Source organism: Heterocephalus glaber, unplaced genomic scaffold (genome assembly GCF_053883595.1).
Source record: "Heterocephalus glaber isolate CG9 unplaced genomic scaffold, H.glaber_assembly_v1.0 deba00001689, whole genome shotgun sequence".
NCBI classification, from domain to species: Eukaryota; Metazoa; Chordata; class Mammalia; order Rodentia; family Bathyergidae; genus Heterocephalus; species Heterocephalus glaber.
Genome location: NW_028258414.1, coordinates 13,137,612 through 13,159,992, shown reverse-complemented (window position 1 = coordinate 13,159,992; position 22,381 = coordinate 13,137,612). Strand labels below are relative to the sequence as shown.

The following is a 22,381-nucleotide window of genomic DNA, read 5'->3' as shown; positions in this document are numbered from 1 at the left end:
GTATCAAAAAAAATTCAACCTCTAAAACTGAGGAAAATAAATTTTAAATGTATGTAGTACTTTTTGATCAGCAAAAGGCTTTTTTTCCTTGTAGATCCTAGATTTCATTTAAATGAAATTAGAAGAAATTCCATTTGATTCCTTTGCAAATAATATGGTGTCTTTCTGAGCATGTCAGTCTTCTTCAGAAAAACAAGTTAAAGGTTATCTAATGTATGATTAGACAAAGATCTAAGTATGTAGTCTTTTTATTTTAGAGTAGAACTGTCTAAACAAGGTCATTTATGTGGAAATTAGTAATCAAGAGAGAGACAAACAGTTTTTATAATTAGGTAAAATTAGAAAGCCAGGCTTTAGGGAGCAGTTCTCAAAACTTGTTCAGTTATTACATTGTTTAAACTGCTAGGTCTTTTCTAAAACTTAGGTTTTATTCTGCTTCCATTCCATACTACAATGGGGGTTTCAAATGCCATGTGATCCCATGACTGTGCTTCCTAGAAAGTACATCAGGAGCCTAATCTTTGTTCTGAATTCAGTATTACCCATTACAAGTTTATTCAGGCTTCTGTATTTAACACATTCCTGCCAGGTTGAACCACTGGTGCTACATGCATGACTGTCCTACTGGGCAGCATGGGACAGTCATGCATGTATGCATGTGTGGCCCTGTCATGAATGTGTTAAAGAATTCTTTATGAAATCTTACATTTCTTCTCTTATTTCTTATTAGATGGATGACGGGAAAAGCATACGGTATAAAGACCTCTATGCACTGTTTGAGCAGATTCTGGAAAAGACGATGAGGCTTGAACAGCGTGATTGGAGTGAATCTCCAGTGAGAGTTTGGGTCAACACTTTTAAAGTGTTTTTAGATGAATATATGAATGAATTCAAGACTTCTGATAGCATAGCCACAAAGGTAAATGTGATAAATTTTGGTACCTAAAAAAATTCAATTATTAATTCCTTTAAGAATCTGGTTAGGACGTCTGATATTTAAGAAAAACATTTAAAGAGAACATGTCAACAGCATTACTATAGATCCTTCAAACTCCATTTTATCTTACAAATTTGTCAGACCATGTTTTCTTTTCTATTTTTTTTCTTTCTGTTGTACTGTTGTACTGGAGATTGAACTCAGGGCTTTCACACTGAGCTATGGGTTCAGTCCTTTTTAAAAAATTGTTTTATTCTGAGAGAGGGTTTTGCTTAGTTGCCAAGGCTGGACTCGAACTTACAGTCTGCCTGTCTAAGCCTCCCAGAGTACTAGGATTACAAGGTGCATCACCAACCCCACCGAGACCATATTTTTTAAATCCTCTGCAATGAGTACATTCTTCACTGAGTTAAATATATAATATTGTACTCTCAAGATTGTACTCTTAGGGCCGGGGATTTAGCTCAGTGGTTCCAGTGCCAGCCTTTCAAGAGCAAGGTCCCAAGTTCAATCCCCAGTACCAAAACACAAACAAAACCAAGATTATATTCTTAGCTTTAATAGAGATCAGTACCTGAATTTCCTTTGAAAAACATTGGTTAAAAACATTTCTCATTGTAATATCTCGTAAATTTTATTTCCTCTTGAATTAGTTTTTAGGAAAATTTGTGTTTTAGCTTGAGGTCATTATTTTATGCAGAAAATTCTTACTAACTTACAAGGCACTCTCAAAAAATATGGTGAATGTTTAAAAATGTAGCATAGTAAAACACATATAGCCATTCCCCCCTGCCCCATACTCCTTTTTCGACCTAGAATAGCAAAAGCAATTCTAGGCATCAGAGACATGACAGAGGGTATCACCATCCCCAGCTCGAAACCATACCGCAAAGCCACTGTGATAAAAACAGCATGGTACTGGTAAAGAAACAGACCCAAGGATCAGTGAAATAGATTAGAAGATGCATACACAACTCCAGACATACTCAGCTACCTCATCTTTCACAAAGGAGCCAACCATCCTCACTAGAGGAAAGATAGCCTCTCAATAAATGGTGTTGGAAAAACTGGATTTCAAGCTGCCAAAGATTAAAATTAGACCCCTATCTCTCACCATGCACTAAACTAAGATCAAAGTGGATTAAAGATCTAAATATTAAAACAGAAACACTAAACTGGCTGGAAGATAAGTTAGGTAGAACTCTCAAAGACCTTGGCATAGGAAAGACTTTATGAACAAAACCTCAGTAGCACAGGAACTAGCACAAAGAATCAACAACTGGGATCACATCTTATTAAAAAGCATCTGTACTGCAAGAGAAACCACCAAGAGAGCTAAGAGACAACCTACAATCTGGGAAAAAATTTTTACCAGCTATTCCTCAGACAAAGGTCTACTCTCTAGAATATATAAAGAACTCAAAAAAATCAGACCCCCCTCCCCAAATATAAAGACCCAGTTCAAAAGTGGGCATCTAAAATGAACACACATTTCTCAGACAAAGAAGTAAAAGCAGCAAATAAATATATGAAAAAATGTTCAACATAACTGGTCATTCAAGGGATGTAGATGAAAACAACCCTGAGATTCCACCTCAGAATTCCCCCAGAAAGAATGGCTGCTATCAAGAAATCAACCAACAACAAATGCTGGTGGGGTTGTGGGGAGAAAGGAACCCTTCACCTCACCCCACAAAGAATGGCTGCTATCAGGAAATCAACCAACAACAAATGCTGGTGGGGTTGTGGGGAGAAAGGAACCCTTCTTCATTGTTGGTGGAAGTGCAAACTGGTGTAACCACTGTGGAAATCAATATGAAGATAGCTCAAAAAACTAGGATTAGAGGTCCCATTTGACCCAGCTATCCCTCTGCTGGGTATTTTTCCAAAAGAATTAAAAGTGATATATGTACACCCATGTTTACAGCGGCACAGTTTGTAATAGCTAAAACTTGGAAACAGCCCAATTGCCCATCAACTGGAGACTGGATAAAGAAGATGTGGTTTTTCTATAAAATGGAGTACTGCTCAGCCATAAAAAACAAGAAACTAGAGACATTTATAGCTAAATGGATGCATATTGAGGCCATGCTCTTAAGTGAAATAAATAGGGCCTGTATGTGTAAAGTCCAAATAGTTAATCTGATGTGAGAGACTAAAAGTGTAAATAAGGTTCAAAATGTATAATTGATAATTGAAATAGGAAGAAAAGGTCTAAAGGAGTAGGGGAAGTGGGAAGGGTAGGGGAAAGGAAAGAAGGGAAAAGAAAAAATATGAGAAAAGGAAAAAAATGGAAACAAAGGTTTTGTAAACAGGGAAGGGTGGAGGGGGTGAAGGAAGGGCAGGGGAATGGGGAAAAAATAAGAACTAAGATATGTCATGTAAAGGTACAAGATCCCAGTGATGAATATAACTGTATTGTATACCTAAAATGTACCAATAAACTTAATGAAAACAATACTCCTCTTTCCTTGGAGCACACTATCCCATTTATTTTTCCCGCTTTCAGAAGCAATTCTAAAAGTCCTCTTCATGGCTGTCTCTAGTTGCACTGTCATAGCTCTCCTAATGTCCTAAATCAGTTCAAGCCATCACATGGTGCCATATCCAGTGAATGAGGTAGATGAGTGCACACCATAATTTTTGTTTATTTATTTTTTTGGTACTGGGGATCGAACTTCGGACCTTGTGCTTTCAAGGCAGGCGGCGGAACCACTGAGCTAAATCCCTGGCCCCTGCACACCATGATTTTATGAGCCCACCTTTCCATGGGATGGCACAGCATTTATAGTATGTTTTATTGTATCTTGTAACGTCACTCAACAAAGGAGAACTTCAGAACTACTTCAGAAAGTGGAAAGAAAGTGGGATGAGTGAGTTCAAAGTGAAGCAGAATATTTTGAGGGAGAGTAATGACAGTGTGTATTTTACTGTAATAATTTAAAAAAATTTAATATTCATTATATGTTTTGAGCATACCTCATCTATTCCCTGTATTTTTAGGTTGTGGAGTTTTTTTGTTAAATTCTTTTATTGGTGCATTTTACATATACAATACATTTACATTTATCATTGGGTGCTTGTACCTGTACATGATGTATCTTGGTTCTTATTTTTTCCCCATTACTTGTGTGCCTTTCACCCCTCCACCCTTCCCTATTTACATAGACTTTGTTTCCATTTTTTTTTCTCATAATTTTTCCTTGCCCTTCTTTCCTTTCCCCTTCCCCTCCCACCACCCCTACACCTTTAGACCTTTTCTTATTTCCAGTTATCAATTATTCGTTTTAATCATTTTAATCCTTATTTTCACTTTCAGTTTCTCACACTAGAGAAACTATTTGGTATTTACACATGTGTGTCCTATTTCACTTAAGAGTATGGCCTCAATATGCCTCCATTTAGCTATAAATGTCTCTAGTTTCTCATTCTTTATGACTGAGTAGTACTCCTATTTTATTAAAAAACCACATCTTCTTTATCCAGTTTCCAGTTGATGGGCATTTGGGCTATGTGTAAGCTTTAGCTACTACAACCTGTGCCGCTATAAACATGGATACACATACATCGCTGTGGTATGATTCTTTTAATTCTTTGGGGAAGATACCTAGCAGGGGAATAGCTGGGTCAAATGGGACCTCTAGCTCTAGTTCTTTGAGGTATCTCCATACTGATTTCCACAGTGATTACACCAGTCTGCACACCCTCCAACAATGGAGAAGGGTTCCTTTCTCCCCACACCCCTGCGAGCATTTGTTATTGGTTGATTTCTTGATAGCAGCCATTCTTTGTGGGGTGAGGTGGAATCTCAGTGTTGTTTTCATCTGCATCTCTTGAATGACCAGTGATGTTGAACATTTTTTCATATGTTTATTTGCTGCTTTTACTTCTTTGAGAAATGTCTGTTCATTTCAGATGCCCATTTTTGAATTGGGTCTTTAAATTTGGGAAGTCTGATTTTTTTTCAATTCTTTATGTATACTAGATAGTAGTCCTTTTCTGAGGGTACAGCTCAGAAATTTTTTTCCCCAGATTGTAGGTTGTCTCTTAGGTCTGTTGGTGGTTTCTCTTGCAGTGAAGAAGTTTTTAAATAAGATGAGATCCCAGTTGTTGATTCGTTGTGCTAGTTCCCGTGCTACTAAGGTTTTGTTCATAAAGTCTTTTCCTATGCCAAGGTCTTTGAGAGTTCTACCTAACCTGTGTTCCAGCCAGTTTAGTGTTTCTGTTTTAATATTTAGATCTTTAATCCACTTTGATCTTAGTTTAGTGCATAGTGAAAGATAGGGGTCTAATTTTAATCTTTGGCAGCTTGAAATCCAGTCTTTCCATCACCATTTATTAAATAGGTTATCTTTCCTCCAATGAGGGTGGTTGGCTCCTTTGTGAAAGATGAGGTAGCTGAGTATGTCTGGAGTTGTTTCTGCATCTTCTAATCTATTCCACTGATCCTTGGGTCTGTTTCTTTACCAGTACCATGCTGTTTTTATCACAGTAGCTTTGTAGTATAGTTTCAAGTTGGGAGTTGTGATACCCCTTGCTATGTCTCTGTTGCTTGGAATTACTTTTGCTATTCTAGGTCTCTTCTGGTTCCAAATGAATTTTTGGATTGTTTTCTCTAGTTCTGTGAAGTATATTGTTGGAATTTCAGTCAGCATTGCATTACATCTATATAGTAGTTTTGGAAGTATGGCCATTTTCACTGTGTTGGTTCTTCCTGTCCAGGAGCAAGAGATGTCTTTCCATTTTCTTATATCCTCTTTGATCTCTTTTTTCAAAGCGCTGTAGTTTTCAGTGTAGAGGTCTTTTGCTTCCTTTGTTAGATTGATTCCTAGATATTCCATTTTTTTGGATGCTATTGTAAAAGGAATTGTTTCCCTAATTTTTCTCTCAGTCTGTTATTTGTGTATAAGAAGGCTATTGTTTTTTGAGTTTTGACCTTGTATCTAGGTACTCTACTGAATCTGTCAATGAAGTCTAGAAGTCTTTTGGTGGAGTTTTTTGGGTCTTCTATGTAAAGTATCATATTGTCAGCCAATAATGAGTTTAGTTTCTTTCTTTCCTATCTTTATTCCTTTTATTTCTTTCTCTTTTCTAATTGCTGTGGCTAATGTTTTCAGAACTATTGAACAGGAGTGGTGATAGTGGGCATCCTTGTCTTGTTCCTGATTTTAGCGTGAAAGTTTTCAGTTTTTGACCATTTAGTATGTTGGCTGTTGGTTTTTCATAGATAGCCTTAATCAGGTTGAGATAAAGACATTCTGTTCCAATTTTCTGTAGCGTTTTTATCATGAATGGGTGCTGGATTTTGTCAAATGCCTTTTCAGCATCTATTGAGATGATCATATGGTTTTTGTCCTTGGCTCTGTTAATGTAGTGTATTACATTTATTGATTTACGTGTGTTGAACCATCCTTGCATCCTGGGGTAAATCTGACTTGGTTAAGGTGTGTGATCTTCTTGGTGACCTTCTGTATTCTTTTTGCCAGTATCTTGTTGAGGATTTTTGCATCTATGTTCACTAGGTAGATTGGCCTGTAGTTCTCTTTTTGGGTTGGGTCTTTCCCTGGCTTTGGAATCAAAGTAACAATTGCTTCCAGGAATGAATTTGGAAGTATTGTTTCCCTTTCAATTTCCTTGATGAGTTTAAAGAGTAATGGTGATAGTTCTTCTTTAAATGTCTTGTAGAATTCAGCAGTAAAGTCATCAGGACCTGGGCTTTTCTTTGTTGGTAAATTTTTCATTACATTTTCAATTTCACTCATTGTTATTGGTGTGTTTAGAATTTTTATGTCTTCATTTAACTTTGGCAGCTCGTATGTATCTAGGAATTTGTCCATTCCTTCTGTTTTGCATTTTATTAGAGTACGGGTTCTCAAAGTAGGTATTGACGATCCTCTGGATTTCTGCCAGGTCTGTTGTGATTTCCCCTTTTTCATTCTTAATTGCATGGATTTGAGCCTTTTCTTTCCTTTTTTTGATAAGGTTGGCTAAAGGTTTATTGATTTTGTTTTTTCTTTCAAAAAACCAACTCTTTGATTCATTGACTTTTTTGTATCATTCTCTTAGTCTCCATTGCATTTATTTCTGCTCTGATCTTTATAATTTCCTCACTTGTTCGAGCTATGGGTTTGTTAAGCTCTTATTTTTCTAGGAGCTTGAGGTTCTGCATTAGGTTATTTATTTGAGTTCTCTCTGTTTTCCTAATATGGGCATTCACTGCTATGAATTTCCCGTGTAGAACTGCTTTCATTGTGTCCCATAGATTCCTGTATGTTGTACTGGCATTATCATTTACTTGTAGAAACTGTCTAATTTCTTCTTACAATTTTCTCTATGACCCATTGGTTGTTCAGGAGGGTGTTATTCAATATCCATGTGTTTGTGGGGTTTTGCGGTTTCTTATATTATTGATCTCCAATTTTATTGCACTATGATCTGATAATTTACAGGGAGTAACTTCAGTTCTTTTACATTTACTTAGACATGTCCTATGAGCTAGCATGTGGTCTGTTTTGGACAATGACCTGCGTGCAGCTGTGAAGAACGTGTATTCTGATTTTGTGGGGTGGAACACTGTAACATCTATTAAGTCCATTTGTTCAGTAGCTTGGTTCAGTTCTAGAATTTCATTGTTAAATTTTTGTCTAGATGATCTGTTTATGATAGTGGGGTATTGAGGTTCCCCACTACAATTGTATTAGTGCTTATTTGGTTTTTCATGTCCATTAATAATTGTTTTGTCTAGTTGGGGGCATTCGTATTTGGTGCATATGTATTTATGATTGTCATGTCTTCCTCTTGGATTGTTCCCTTCACAAGGATGTAGTGACCATCTTTGTCTCTCTTAATTAGTTTTGGTTTGAAATCTACTTTGTCTGCAAATAAGATTACTACCCCTGCTTTTTTCTGGGTTCCTGTTGCGCAGAGAAGCGTTTTCCATCCTTTTACTTTCTTATGAGTTTCTTATGAGTTGCTTTCTTATGAGTTTTACTTTCTTATGAGTTTCTTTTTGAGTTAGGTGTTTTTCTTGTGTACAGCATATTGTTGGATTTTTCTTCTTAATCCATTCTGTCAGTCTGTTTCTTTTGATTGGTGAATTGAGGCCATTAACATTGATGGTTATTATTGATAGATATTAACTCATCCTTGTCATGATGTTTTACCGTTGTTGGCTCTTTTATTTCTTGTTTTTCCCCCTTTCCCTTTAGTTTCTCACCTTACCTGGTGGCTTCCCTCTGTTGGGCCTTCTGGAGTTGTGACCTTCGTTGTCTTTTTCTAGGACATTGTTTAGAATTGTTTGGAGTGCTGGTTTGGTGTTCATGAAATTTCTTAGGTGTTCCTTTTTGTGGAAGTATCTAATTTCTCCATCGATTTTGAAAGATAATTTTGCAGGATACAACAGTCTAGGTTGGAAGTTATTTTCTTTTAGGGCTTGAAATACTTCACTCCAGGCTCTTCTTGACTTGAGGGTTTGTGTTGAGAAGCCTGCCATGATTCTGATGGGCTTTCCTTTGTAGGTGATTTGTTTCTTTTCTCTACCTGCTTGTAGGATTTTGTTCTTCTCTTGGGTTTCTGGGATCTTGACTATTATATGTCTAGGTGTAGATTTTTTTGATTGTGGCTAGTTGGAGTTCTATATGCTTTACTTATCTGTATGTCCAATTCTCTACCTCTGTCTGGAAAGTTTCCTACTATTACTTATGTGAACAGTTTTTTTATGTCATTTGTACTTTCTCCTGCTTTTTCATGAAGTCCTAATAGTCTTATGTTATTCTTTGCACCACCTACTAGCTGCTGGATTGATTTCTCAGGGTCCCTTACTATGTTTTTTTTTCTTTTTTTTTTTAACTTTTAAATTTTATTTTATTGGTACATATTAGGTATACAATATAATGACATTCATCATTTGAAATTTGCACCTTTACATAATCTTAACATAATTTTTTACATAATTTTAAGAAATCTCTGTTTTCATGGTCGTTACCACAATCCTGTCTTCTATATCTGATATTCTATCTTCAGATTCCCTTAATCTGCTGTGCATACTTTCTGTGGAATTTTTAATCTCCTGGATATCTGTTTGAATCTGTTTCATGGATTCCATTTTTTTCTTATGCTGGGTGATAATGGTTTCCTTTTGTTTCTTATGCTGGGCATTCATGGCTTCCAGCTTATTTCTGAGCTCATCTGTTTTTTTTTTATCAGTTTCTGTTCATGCCTCTAATCATGTCTTTCACTCTGCTCACCATCTCTGTAGTTATCTGGGAGATTATTTTTGCTCTCCATTTTTCTAGAGCCTCCTCTGTTTTGTTACTTCCTGTGCTATCAGTTCAGGGTGTCCAGGTGGTTGGTTATCAGATTTTTCCATCTCATTTTCCCCAGAATTTGCCTTTTGTGGGGTGGACGTCTGAGTTTGTGCCTTGCTTAAATGTCTTCTCATTTTTGTTTTTGTTATTGTCCTTAGTTTAATTCCTGCATTGATACTTCGAAGTTGCTTATTGTAAGTGCTTTTTTGCTTGTAGGTAGAACCCTTATGGAATGATTCTTTCTCAGAGGTGTCTTCCAGATGTGGCTGGTCTTTAGGTTTTGAGTCTCTAATGACTCTGAGGCTGTCTCATTTTCATTATTCTAATCAGGAAGGACAACTGAGTAGATCAATCACAACACTTTAGCCTACGTGATACAATCAGCAACACCATAGCATCAAGTACATCTTAGAAAACGACACTTTGTGGTAGTTATTAATCTATCACCTTTAACTGTGTGAATTAAATCAATATCGAGGACCAACCCAAAATATGTTTATAGTGAATAAACTCTTCAATATAGCAACTTTACCCTTCAGGATGGATAGTTAGAAGGAGTTGGGGAGGAAGGGATAGGTAGGTAGAAGGATAGGGGAAGGTTAGCAGTGAGGCCAGAGGGCACAGGCAAGAGAAGGAAAAAGAAGAAAAGAAAAGTAAAGAAGAAATACGAATTAGGGCCAGGACGGGAACACAAAGGGAGATAAGACCAATGTGGGACAGCAATGGAGCAAATGAGAGAGAGAGAAAGAAAAGAGAACAGAAAGAAAAAAGAAAAATAAAAATTTGAAAAGAGTAGAAAAAGAAAAAAAATTAAAATTAAAAATAAGAGCAAAAAAAAATACTATTAATAATTTTGAAACTAACAAAAGATAAAAATGAAGGGCCTCTTTCAGGGTATGTCTCTCCTGTCAAAATAGACAATGTGGGCAGCAGCGTGCAGATACAAGTCAATGAGTCTCAGCAAGCCAGTTGCAGACCCGTGAAATTCAGGCAGATTTCTGGCTGCAAGTCCCAAGCTGAGCTCCCTGTCCTCCTGCAGGGTTAAACTCTGCAAGGCTGTACTGCAGGTTCTAGCTGCCTTTTCCCCAAAGATAGTTCAGATTCTGATGGGAGGTAATGATCCCTCTGACTTACCAAGCTCAGTGGTCTGGTGTGGCTTTATTGCAGAGATTCTCTTCACTTTTCCGGTGGGCTTCAGTTTTCATCCAGGAGCCTGAGAGAGGCCCTCTATCTGTTGTTCACTTCTGCAGCTCAGGACAATGGCCTTTATGACCCCCTGTGCCTCGTCTCACTGGTGGCAGGTGGGCATGGTGAGCTGGATGGAGTAGGGCTCCAGATGGCCAGGGACCTCTCAGCCTGTGCCCCTAAGCTGCTCACCGGTGGGCATGGCGAGGGGTCCTCCACTTTTAAGGTTTTAGGTTTTTAGATTGTTCTATACTGTAACTATCAGGAAATGTCATATGTAAAAGAGCTTTCCTATGTCTCAAATGATACCTTTTTATGTTTAGCTTATAGTAGTTTTCTAGAAACAAAATTTAGAAAGTAAAATCTTTAAAATTATTAACTAATGGTTAAAACAGTCATTTACATTAATAATAGTGTGGCTTCTGAACAGAACTGTTTCAGAAGAGTCTCTGTGTCTTTCCATTTTGTTGCTTTTATTAGCACTGTACGTTTCCTTTTGAAGAATGAAGAGTTGTTTATTACCTGTTGAACAAATAGCTCAACATTTGCAAAGAAGTAAGAAATGGTGTTTAGTCTTTGTTACCTCAATTTCTTTATTTCTTCCAATCCTACTAGGTGCCAAAAACAGAAAGAAAGAAAAGAAGGAAAAAAGAAACTGATTTGGTAAGTCTTTTTTGTGTGTTATAAAAAACAAACTTTCAGATCAATGGCTTGAATATCTTACAGTGTTTCTCTGAATACACTGTATTTATGGGGGTTTTTTGTTTTTTTGGTACTGGGGATTGAACTCAGGACCTTGCACATGTGAGGTAGGCAGCGGAACCACTGAGCTAAATCCCCGGCCCTGGATACACTGTATTTAAGGAATAGGTTTGTCCGGTACTTAACACATTCCTGTGAGCTTGAACCGTTCAAGCCGCCCAGCAGCAAGACATACAAATTATGGCCCCATCGTGATTGTATTAAGTCATATATGTCTTTAAAATGATTTAGATGACAAATATGTCCTGAATTGCATGACAGGAGTTGTTTCCAGTGGTGGCTTCCTAAAATAGCAGACAACTGAAAATGTTTCATTAGAAAGATACAAGCATAATCTCTTTTCTAACTACGTCTACTCTTTATACAGTTTTGCTTTCTGTGAGCATCTCATATAAATGGAATAACAGTAATTTGTCGGTTTTGCATATAGTTTCTTAGCATAATGTTTTTGAGGTCCATCTATGTTGTATAGATGAATAGTTCAGTTATATTATGTGAAAATATATTTTATTCTTATCAATTCATGGATAGTTGGATTGTTTTAGTTTGGGGCTGCTATGAACACTCATGTATATGTGTTTTTATGGACATACACTTTTAGTTCTCTTGGATATAAACCTGAGAGTTTAATTTCTGTGTCATATGTTAACTCTTTTTTTTGGTACTGGTAATTGAACTCAGGGCCTTGTACTTGTCAGACAGGTGTTGTGCCGCTCGCTGAGCTACATCCCCGGGCCTCATTTGGTAACTCTAAAGGTTAAAATGTTCAGAAATTGCTAAACTATTTTCCAAATGAATATACTATATAGTCCAGGGAATTCTGTTCTTTTTGGATCCTCATCAGCACTTGTTATCGCCTGTCTTTTTATTCCAGCCATTCTGGCAGGTATAATTTAGTACCTTACTATGGTTTTAATTTGTCTTTCGCACAATAACACATCTTCATTCCTTTTTTCATCTTCTTTTCCTTTTCTCCCTCCTCTTTCCTCCACCTCTTGATCCCCCTTTCCATTTGAGAAAGAGCTGTCTCCCACTTCCTATTATCTTTTATTTTGCTTTTTATTTATAATTTGGATTTCTCATATAAGAGAAACTATGTAATATTTAACCTTGTGCATCTGATTTATTTCACTTAACATCGTGGTCTCAAGGTGCATTCATCTACAAATGACTCGTTTATCTTTCTTTTTAGCAGTGTAGTATGTAAATAACTACATTGTATGTAAATTTACATTATATGTAAATACATTTTCTTTATCCATTTATCTGTTGTTGGACATACAGGCTGCTTCCAAAATTTAGCTCTTATGAATTGTGTTGCTATGAACATGGCATGCATGTGTCACTGTGCTATAATGTCTCTAACTCTTCTGGCAAGATATCTAGAAGGGGAGCAGCTGGATCAAATGGAACCTCTAGATTTAGTTTTTTGAGGAATCTTCATACTGATTTCCATGGTGATTGTACTAGTTTACATCCCTATTAACAATGTACAAGGGTTCCTTTTTCCCCTGCAACCTCACCAGCATTTGTTATTATTTGACTTCTTGATGATGACCATTTTTTCTGGGGTAAGGTGGAATTTCGCTTTAAATTGCATTTTTCTAATGGCCAGTGATGTTGAACATTTCTTCATGTATAGGGCCAGGGATTTAGCTTAATGGTTCTACTGCCTGCCTCACAACCACAAGGTCCCGAGTTTGATCCCCAGTACCAAAAACAAAACAAAACAAAATATTTCTTCATTTATTTATTGGCCATTTGTACTTCTTGTGGTGAAGTGTCTGTTCATTTCAGTTGCCCAGTTTTTGATTGGGTTTTTTATTTTGGTGGGCCCTGAATTTTTTGAGTTCTTTAAGTATTCTGGATACTAGTCCTCTGAGGAATAGCCGGCAAAAAAACCTTCCCCTTCTGTAGGTTGTCTTTTCACTCTGTTGGTTGTTTCTTTTGCTGTACATAAGATTTTAAATTTGACATGATCCCATTTGTGATCTTTGGTACTATTTCCTATGCTACGGGGGCTCTGTTCAGAAAGCCCTTGCTTGTCTATGTCCTCAAGAATTTTACCTATTTTATCTTCTATCAAGTTATCTGTTTTATTATTTAGTTCTTTGATCCATTTTGATTTTAATTTAGTACATGGTAAGAGATATGGGTCTAAATTCAATCTTCTGCATACGGATAGCCAGTTTTTCGAACACCAATTATTAAAGAGGCTATCTTTTCTCTAGTGTATGCTTTTGTCAAAAATCAAATAGTTGAATGTGCATAGGATTGTTTCTGCATCCTCTTGTTATGTTCCATTGATCTGTTTTTGTGCCAGTACTATGCTGTTTTTATCACTGTACCTTTGTAATATAACTTCAAGTCCAGGACTGTAATGCCTCTGCTTTGCTCTTTCTACTCAGAATTGCTTTTGCTATTCTGAGTCTCTTCTGGATCTATATGAATTTTAGGGTTGTTTTATCCAGTTCTGTAAGGAATGCTGTTGTTATTTTGATTGGGATTGAGTTAAATCTGTGTATCAGTTTTGGAAGTATAGTCATTTTGGCTGAATTGGTTCTGCCTGTCCACAAAGAGGTAATATCTTTTCATTTTTCTGATGTCCTCTTCGATTTCCTTTTTCAGAGTACTGTAGTTTTTGTTATAGAGGTCTTTTACTTCCTTAGGGTAATTCCTAAGTATTAGATTTTTCTTAATGCTATGGTGAATGATTTTTTTTGTAATTTCTTTCTCAGTGGGTTCATTATTAGTGTACAACACTAATGATTTTTGTGTGTTGATTTTGTATCCTACTACATTAATGAATTTAGTTATTAATTCTAAGAGTCTTTTGGTGGGTTTTTGGGAGTCTTCTATGTAGAGGATCATCTTATCTGCAAATAATGATAATTTGACTTCTTCCTTTCCTATACATATGCCTTTTCTTTATCTTGCCTAATTGCTGTTGCTAATGTTTCAGGCACCATGTTTAACATGAGTGGTGTTAATGGACTTCCTGGTCTTGTTTCTGATTTTAGAGGAAAAGCTTTCCGTTTTTCCCCATTTGTTGGCAGGCGGTTTGTCATAAATGGCTTTTATTGGATAGCAATAAGGTTCTTCTTACCTATTTTTTTCAGGGTTTTTCTTTCTCTTTTTTTCCAGTGTTTTTTTAATCATAAGAAGATGTTGGATTTTGCCAAAAGTTTTTTTTTTTTTTACTTCTGTTGAAATGATCATATGATTTTTGTTCTTGCTTCTCTTTATGTGATGTATTACCTTTATCAATATGCATATGTTGAACCATCCTTGCATCCCTGGCATGAAGCCTCATTTTTCATAATGTGTGATCTTTTTGATGATTTGTTGCATTCATCTTATTGAGGATTTTTCATATTTGTTCTTAAAGAGATTAGTCTGTAGTTCTCTTTTTTGGTTGGATCCATGTTAGTTTTGGAATTAGGGAAATAGCTTCCAGGAAAGATTCTGGGAGTACTCCTTCCCTTTCAGTTTCACTAAAGAGCTTAAGGAGTATTGGTGTTAGATCTTTACTGAAGTTTTTATAGAATTCAGTAGTGATCCATCCAGACCTAACTTTTCTTAGTGGGTAGGTTTTTTATTACTCCTTTAATTTCATTACCTTTTATTGGATTATTCTGTGTTATTAAATCTTCTTGGTTCAGTTTTGATAATTTATATGTATCTAGGAATCTGTTTCTTCTGTAGTCTAATTTTATTGGCATAAAGCTTGCAAAATAGTGGTTAATTTTGTTGATTTAGGCAGTGTCCATTGTGATTTCAAAATTTTCATTTCTAGTTGCATTGATTTGGGTCTTTTCCCTCTTTTATTAGATTGGTATGGTTTTTGAATTCATATTTTAAAAATTTTATTAGTCCATGTTTGCAGTACATAATGGTTACACTCATCATGGGGAGTTGGTATATGTACCTAACACTCTTAATTGATTTTACATGCCCTGCCTGTCTTTTTCCTTCCCCTCCCTTTTATTCATATTTCAATTAACCTTTAAACTATCATTTGTTAAGCTTTGGCATAGTATCATTGTCTGAAAGGACTATTAAAATACTCTTCCATTTTCCAGTTTCCTATCTGTATGAAGCTGGATTTTCTTCATACTGTTCAAGCTCATTTGTATACTGCAGTAGATTGAGGGCAGAGGTGGATCAGAATCCAGGTGTCTTTCAGTAAGCCAGACATTCAAGAGATTTACAAAAATGTAAAACTATACTCCTTTTTTCTCTAATGTTTTTGATTTAAACATATAATTGTCTTTCATTACAGTGTTACTTATGTTGAGCTATAATGTTTATTAATTTTCAGTGAATTAATGAAAAAATACTTTAACATTTTTTTCAGTCTTTATTTCTGTGTGGTTAAAGATCAATAGGTATAACTCAATGAACAGGGGCCTTTTGAATCATCAGTAATTTTCAAAGTGTGAAAGGTTCCTGAGGTTTAAAAAAAAACGAACAGTGATAACTGCTGCTTTTAATTGAACATGCTGATTCCATCACATAAAAAAGCAGTTATATTTGTTGCATTGCTTTTTCTATAAGTTGGTCATATTTGTCTATATGGTTAGCCTTTTGAAAGCAAGAACCGTGTATTTTATTTCTCAGATGATCATAATTCTCCCTAAGAATTAAGTATCCAGGGAAGACTTAGGAAGGGATTGGAGGATTTCCTATTTGCTGACCATGTTAGGGAAGGATTTAGTGTATTGGCTTTAAGATAAACAGTTGAATTTTTCACTCAGGTGGAAGAACACAATGGTCATGTCTTTAAGGCCACCCAATATAGCATCCCTACGTACTGTGAATATTGTTCTTCTTTGATATGGATAATGGACCGAGCCTCAGTTTGCAAATGTAAGTATGAGAGATCTTTGAGGAATTTTTTAAAGAACCTAACATCTCTATATCCTTGGGTTTTTTTATATCTTCTTTAATATGAAAGAATAATTCACACTACCTACTTCTTTATTCCCCTCTTAGTATCATATTCTGCTTTACCCACTCTCTCTATCCAAACAAGATACTTGGTATTCCATGGTCACTGAGAACCTTGTCCTTTCAAACTCACTCCCTAGATCTTAGTATGCTTTCATATTCAGTGAATTCATATCTTCACCCATGTTACCTCCTCCTCAAAGAGCTCTTACTCTTCTGTCTAAACTGCAATTCTATTCTTTAATCCCTTTCTCAGATTTGATAGTCCTTGTAACACTTACCACCTTTCATTAAAATGTCACTTAGGTTAAGCTCCAATATGTTAGTACGAAATTATAGTAAATATTCATTCGTTTTTCTTGATTTTCAGTCTGTCTCACCAGAACATATGCTCTACAAAGTCAGCAAACTTATCTGTTTCTTCTGTTTCACTCATGCCTAGTTGTGGTATATAGTGGGTTAGTGTTTGTTGGGAAGGTGGATGTACTGCTGCTTGGATAGATTTGATCTTAGATTATAGTCCAAAAGATACTTTCTGTACTGTAATCCATTCACCAGAATATGTAAATCCTAAAATGTGAGAAGAGACTCCTCATAGGTCACCTTGGTTCTGGCTTTAATTCACACTCCTCTGGATTATTATTCTTGCACTATCAGTAATTCTGTGAGGCTTTGCTTTTACTAGCAGGTCAGAATTGAACAAAGGAAATACTAAGCAGGCCTGGGACCAGTGTGGCAACAATAAAAAAAAGTCATTTTGCTGTAGCAGAACCACCACATTCTTAGATCTGTTGCCTGGTTTTGTGGTTCGACAACTGTTTTCTCCTTTTTTATTTATTTATTTTTAATAATGGATGCTTCATTGGTTTGCATGTCATCCTTACCCAGGAGCCATGGACAGATCTCTGTATGATTACAGTTTTAGTACATGTGCTACCAAAACAAGCACTTCTTTTCATTTTATTATCAGTAGTCTTAAAAACTAGGAAGAGAGTGAAAGTAGGAAGTAGTTTGAAATGGACTTTACTATTTGTTAGCTCACTTTATGAGGGTTTAGAGTCATTTCTTCTGTGACATAATGCTGAAAGCTTAAGGATTTTGCCTTTTTATGACTTTTTTTTTTGGTACCAGGGATCAAACTCGGGTCCTTGCGCTTACGCAGCAGGCGGCAAAACCACTGAGCTAAATCCCCAGCCCCTTTTTTATGACTTTTAAGTGAGTTTGGTTTAATTTCCTCATGAAATTGATTTTCTTTGTGATTATGGTGATTCCACCAGTACTGTGACATCACCTTGCCTGCTTGATCTTAGCTTTGAAAGCCAAAGTGATACTTTAGAACTCAATTAAGGATATTCAAGTGTTGGTAGGCAGGAGCCAGAGATAGTGAAGCAGAATGACATAGCCCAGCTGTGCTCTGAGTATCCTCCTCCTCATGTGTCTGTCCCTGCTCACTAGTTATCCAACCATCCTGTTATCTACCACTCCAAGAAAGTATTTTTGCTCTGAAGTTTTTCTTTGTCTCATCTTCCCAATCACAACTGCTATTTTTATATTCTGGTCCTCACAGAGTTCTATTCTGGACTTTAGTGATAATAGATGAGGCCTTTCCTCTATCTTAATATACTACGTGTTTTCATTTCAGTGAGGGTCTTTGACAGCAGTGCCTTCCTTACTCAAGAGAATGATTCTTTAGACATTTCTGGCATTTTAGCAGGTTGTAATGCACCCACCAAAAGATCAACACTAATTTGTGAATCGATCCACAAAGATAGGCCATTTTCCTGTTGGAATTTGGGAGTTACTTCAGAATAGGACTGGTGTTCTTGAAAGAATTTTAAAGCTTTTTTTGATAGTGACTAGAAATGTTAGGTGTGTTTTTCCAACTTCATTTTCTCCAATAGAGTGGGTTAAAAATCCTTAGTTGTTAACATAGTACAAAGTGTGTATTTGTATGTGTGTGAGACAGAACAGTCTCAGATCTAAAAATCTTTTGAAGAGATACAAATATGATAAATTTTTGTCAGTGAGTTGCAGATGTCTAAAAATGCTACATTCCTAACCTGTTTTTCAGTATGTAAGTATGCTTGCCATAAGAAGTGCTGTCTGAAAACCACAGCCAAGTGCTCTAAAAAGGTAAGAAGTTATCACCTGTCAATAACAGTGTATCTGTAGGTGTTTTACACCCAATGGAAAGAAATCAAAGCCTGTTTGGTGGTGTATAGAACAAGGATTTTCAAACTTTCAGGCCAAAATTCACAGTAAAAAATGTATTTTATGTCATGATCCAGCACATACATGTACAGGGGCGTGTGTATATAAAACTGCATTGATTTTCCCAGAACTGTTTTACCTTTACTGTAGATAAGCTGATTGATTTTTATAAGCCACATTTTGAAATACTCTATTTTTAGAGGCATTTTACTTTTTTTTTTTGGTACCGTGGATTGAACTCAGGACCTTGCACTTATGAGGCAGGTGGCAGCACCACTGAGCTAAATCCCCAGCCCCTTCCTTAACACTCTTAAGTCTTAAGTCTTCCTAGGAATTGTCCTTCTCAGGGTGGTAGGCTACAATAAAAGATAAACAAATTTAAACATAAACAGCAAAGTGCAGAAACAATTCATGCTTTTACATATTTCTACTTGATTACACAGACAGATTTAAAATATACTGAACCTTATATTTCAAGTAGTCAATCTTTTTTTAAAAATTTCAGGCCTTTATTGATGTATAAGGTTTAAAATTAATTTCACACTCATAATAATATGCAAATCTGAACTGTTACATAAATGTATGTGCTTGTTGCATACAGTGTACTGAGTTAAAAAGTGTGGCAACTGGTGGCCTGCATTATTGGGTTAGAGGGAAGGAAAGATTACACGAAAGGTTGTAGCTTCTGAGGTAATACCTGGCCTTTTTTTGTGTGTGTGAATTACTTCAAATCATTATAAGAATAAGCAGTTCAGTTGTAGACACATAAGCTACAGTTAATAAGACCTAATATTAACACTATTAAAGTCATTAAGGGAGTATAACACTAATCATGGCCAGTCTGTGTTAGCCTTTTTTTGCCTTTGATTATGAAATCAATTTTCACTAAGGGTTATCTTTGAAATATTGAAGCATTCTTAGGCTTCAGAAATTACTGTCAACTCTGATTCATGTAAAATCAGTGGATTTTGTAATGATACCTGCTAAATGTTCAAGCTGTTTGCAACGAAAACCAACCTCCTTCTCCTACACCCAAAGCTCACCTTTGTATGGAGAGATTTTTGAAAGGAAAGAAGTAGCAGCCAATTGCCACTGTCTCCTCTACTTGTTTTCTTTGGGGAGTTCCTAGTAGGAAAGGATTGAAACTAATATTGTACTTTTTTAAGTATAATTCCCTTTCCCCCAATACTTATAACTATTCTCTTAAAACTTCAGGGAAATCAAAAGTAGTTCCCTTTAAAGAATTGGCTAAGTCTGTTTAAAGATGTTCAGTGCATTTGAAGAGAAAAATTATCTTCCATTTAGTATGATCCAGAGCTATCACCTCGACAATTTGGGGTTGAACTGTCCCGTTTGACCAGTGAAGACCGAACTGTTCCTTTAGTGGTGGAAAAGCTCATAAATTACATTGAAATGCATGGCCTTTATACAGAAGGTATTTACCGAAAGTCTGGCTCAACTAATAAAATCAAGGAGCTTCGACAAGGTCTGGATACAGGTAAGACAGTGCTCTCCAAACCAAGATCAAATACAGTGGACCCTTGAATTACGACTGACCTGGCATACAAACAGCTTGGGTTAATTAAGTTAATGGAAGATTCTTGTGTATCCAGGTAAACATCCAGATCTCAGCTATATTGACTTAGCTATAACCAAGCCTCGGGAACCAATCAAGTTCATATGTCAAGGGTCCATGGTACTTTTATTTAAATAAGTAATTTCAGGCTCTTTGATGTGTCATTATATATTTATTGATCCTTACAGCCAGAAGGACGTAATATTTTCTGTGGTTCTCTAACTTTGTGTCTTTCTAAAGAATCTTGATTTTATGTTAATTATGTATCATTTGTACAAGGTATTGGTATTGGTAGGTACTTGATAAACATCTCATTTAGTCTTTTCAACATCTCCTTAAGGGTTTGATACCCTTAATTTGTGAAGAAGACAAATTTATGATCAGGGAAATTTAATACCAGGTTGTCGGTGACACAAGGCAGTGCTAAATGATTTTTTTGTTTGTTTTGTTTTGTTTTTGGTACCGAGGATCGAACTTGGGACCTTGCCCTTGCAAGGTGGACAGCGGAACCACTGAGCTAAATCCCCCGCCCACTAAATGGTTTTTTAATAAACTTCAAACAATTCTATGAATTAAGCATATTATTTCCCCCATTTACAGATGAAATTGATACATACAGAGGCTCTTGTCCAAAGACCAGTCGCCAATGTTACCATGTTGGGAATTAATATCTTCTGAATCCAAAGCTAACCTTACTGCCTGGTAGTCGGTGTTATTCTGATTCTAGATGCTCCTCTTTTCAATGCCTCTTCCTGCCTTCCTACATTGATGACATAGTTTTAAACTAGTAGTGAGTTGAGCACTTGCCTGTGTAGAGCTCTAGCCTCAGTCTTGGAATGTATGCAGGGAATTCACTTTGGTTTCACTCTCAACTTCTGCTCAAGTATTGCTATTAGAAAAGGATAGTTCTTTTTAAAATTTTTATCAGTTCATGTTTGTAGTACATGATGATTACATTTATTTGGGGGAATTGGTACATGTGCATAATACATCTTAATTCTTTTTGGTTGTTTGTCCCCTCCCTTCCCTGTCTGCTCCTTCCAACTCTTGGTCCCTTTCCCATTTGCAAAAGCTCTGCTTTCATTTTTTTTCTTCAATTCCCATTTCTCATTTCCTTCCCTATCCCTGTCTCTTGTTCCTCCATCCATTTAAAAAAGATCTCTACTTCCTTTTTAGCTGTCTTCTATTTTACTCTTTATGTATATTTTTAAAATTTCTTATAAGAGAAACCGTGTGATATTTAAAATTATATGTCTAACTTATTTAATATTATGGTCTCAAGTTGCATCCATTTACCTACAAATGCCTCAGGTTTATCTTTATGGCAGAATAATACTCCATTGTGTGTAGATACCTCATTTTCTTTATCCTTTCATCTATTGATGGGTATATAGGCCGATTCCAAGATTTAGCTCTTAGGAGTTGTGCTGCTATAAACATGGGTATGCGTGTATCCCTGTAATATGAGGACTTTAACTCTTTTGGGAAGGCACCCAGATGAGAACTAGCTATCTCAAATGGAATTTTTTTAAATTAATTTTATTGGTACATTTTAGATATACAATATGACATTCATCATTGGAAATTTGCACCTTTACATAATCTCCCTTGGATCTTATTTTTCCCCATTCCCCTGCCCTCCCTTCAACCCCTGCATCCCTCCCTATTTACAAAGACTTTGTTTCCATTTTTTAATTTTCTCATATTAATTCTATTCCCTTCTTTCCCCTGCCCCTCTCACTTCCCCTTCCCCTTTGCCCCTTTTCTTCCTATTTCACATTATCTATTATACCTTTTAGTCCTTATTTACACTTTTCAGTTTCTCACACTAGAGAAACTTCGGTAATTACATGTGTGTCCTATTTATTTCACTTAAGAGTATCGTCTCAGTGTGCATCCATTTGGCTATAAATGTCTCTAATTTCTCATTTTTTATGGCTGAGTCATACTCCATTTTATAAAAAACCCCACATTTTCTTTTTTTTATATTAAATTCTTTTATTGGTACATTGTAGGTATACAACACAATTACATTTCTCATTGGGAATTGTACCTTTATATAATGCATCTTGGTTCTTATTTTTTCCCCATTCCTAGTCCTCCCTTCACGCCCTCCCCTCTTCCCTATTTACAAAGACTTTATTTCCATTTTTTCCATTTCTCATCATGTTTTCCTTTCCCTTCTTTCCTTTCCCCTGTGCCTCCCACTACCCCTACCCCTTTGGACCTTTTCTTCCTATTTTACATTATCGATTCCCCCACATTTTCTTTATCCAGTCTCCAGTTGATGGGCAATTGGGCTGCTTCCAAATTTTAGCTATTACAAATTTCTGTTTTTAGCTTTTTGAGGAATCTCTACACTGATTTTCATAGTGTTGTAGTAGTTAACATTTCCACCAACAATGTAGAAAGGTTCCTTTTTCCCTACAGCCGCACCAGCATTTATTGTTATTT

At 36.1% G+C, this 22,381-nt stretch overlaps 1 protein-coding gene and 1 non-coding gene across 21 annotated transcripts in view; one reads left to right on the top strand and one right to left on the bottom strand.

The window, feature by feature from the left end:
* The window catches only part of Myo9a (myosin IXA), a 305,400-nt gene that overhangs the window by 249,192 nt on the left and 33,827 nt on the right, over positions 1–22,381 (top strand). For all 20 annotated transcript variants that reach the window (XM_087198928.1, XM_087198925.1, XM_087198926.1 and 17 more), the window contains 5 exons: positions 731–919; positions 11,044–11,091; positions 15,948–16,059; positions 18,212–18,273; positions 19,657–19,849. In XM_087198928.1, the coding sequence (XP_087055054.1) occupies positions 731–919; positions 11,044–11,091; positions 15,948–16,059; positions 18,212–18,273; positions 19,657–19,849 (604 nt within the window). The remainder of the gene's footprint in view (positions 1–730; positions 920–11,043; positions 11,092–15,947; positions 16,060–18,211; positions 18,274–19,656; positions 19,850–22,381) is intronic.
* LOC147821866 (U6 spliceosomal RNA) lies at positions 16,984–17,089 on the bottom strand. The gene has a single exon (XR_015446524.1). It is a non-coding gene; the product is annotated as a U6 spliceosomal RNA (small nuclear RNA).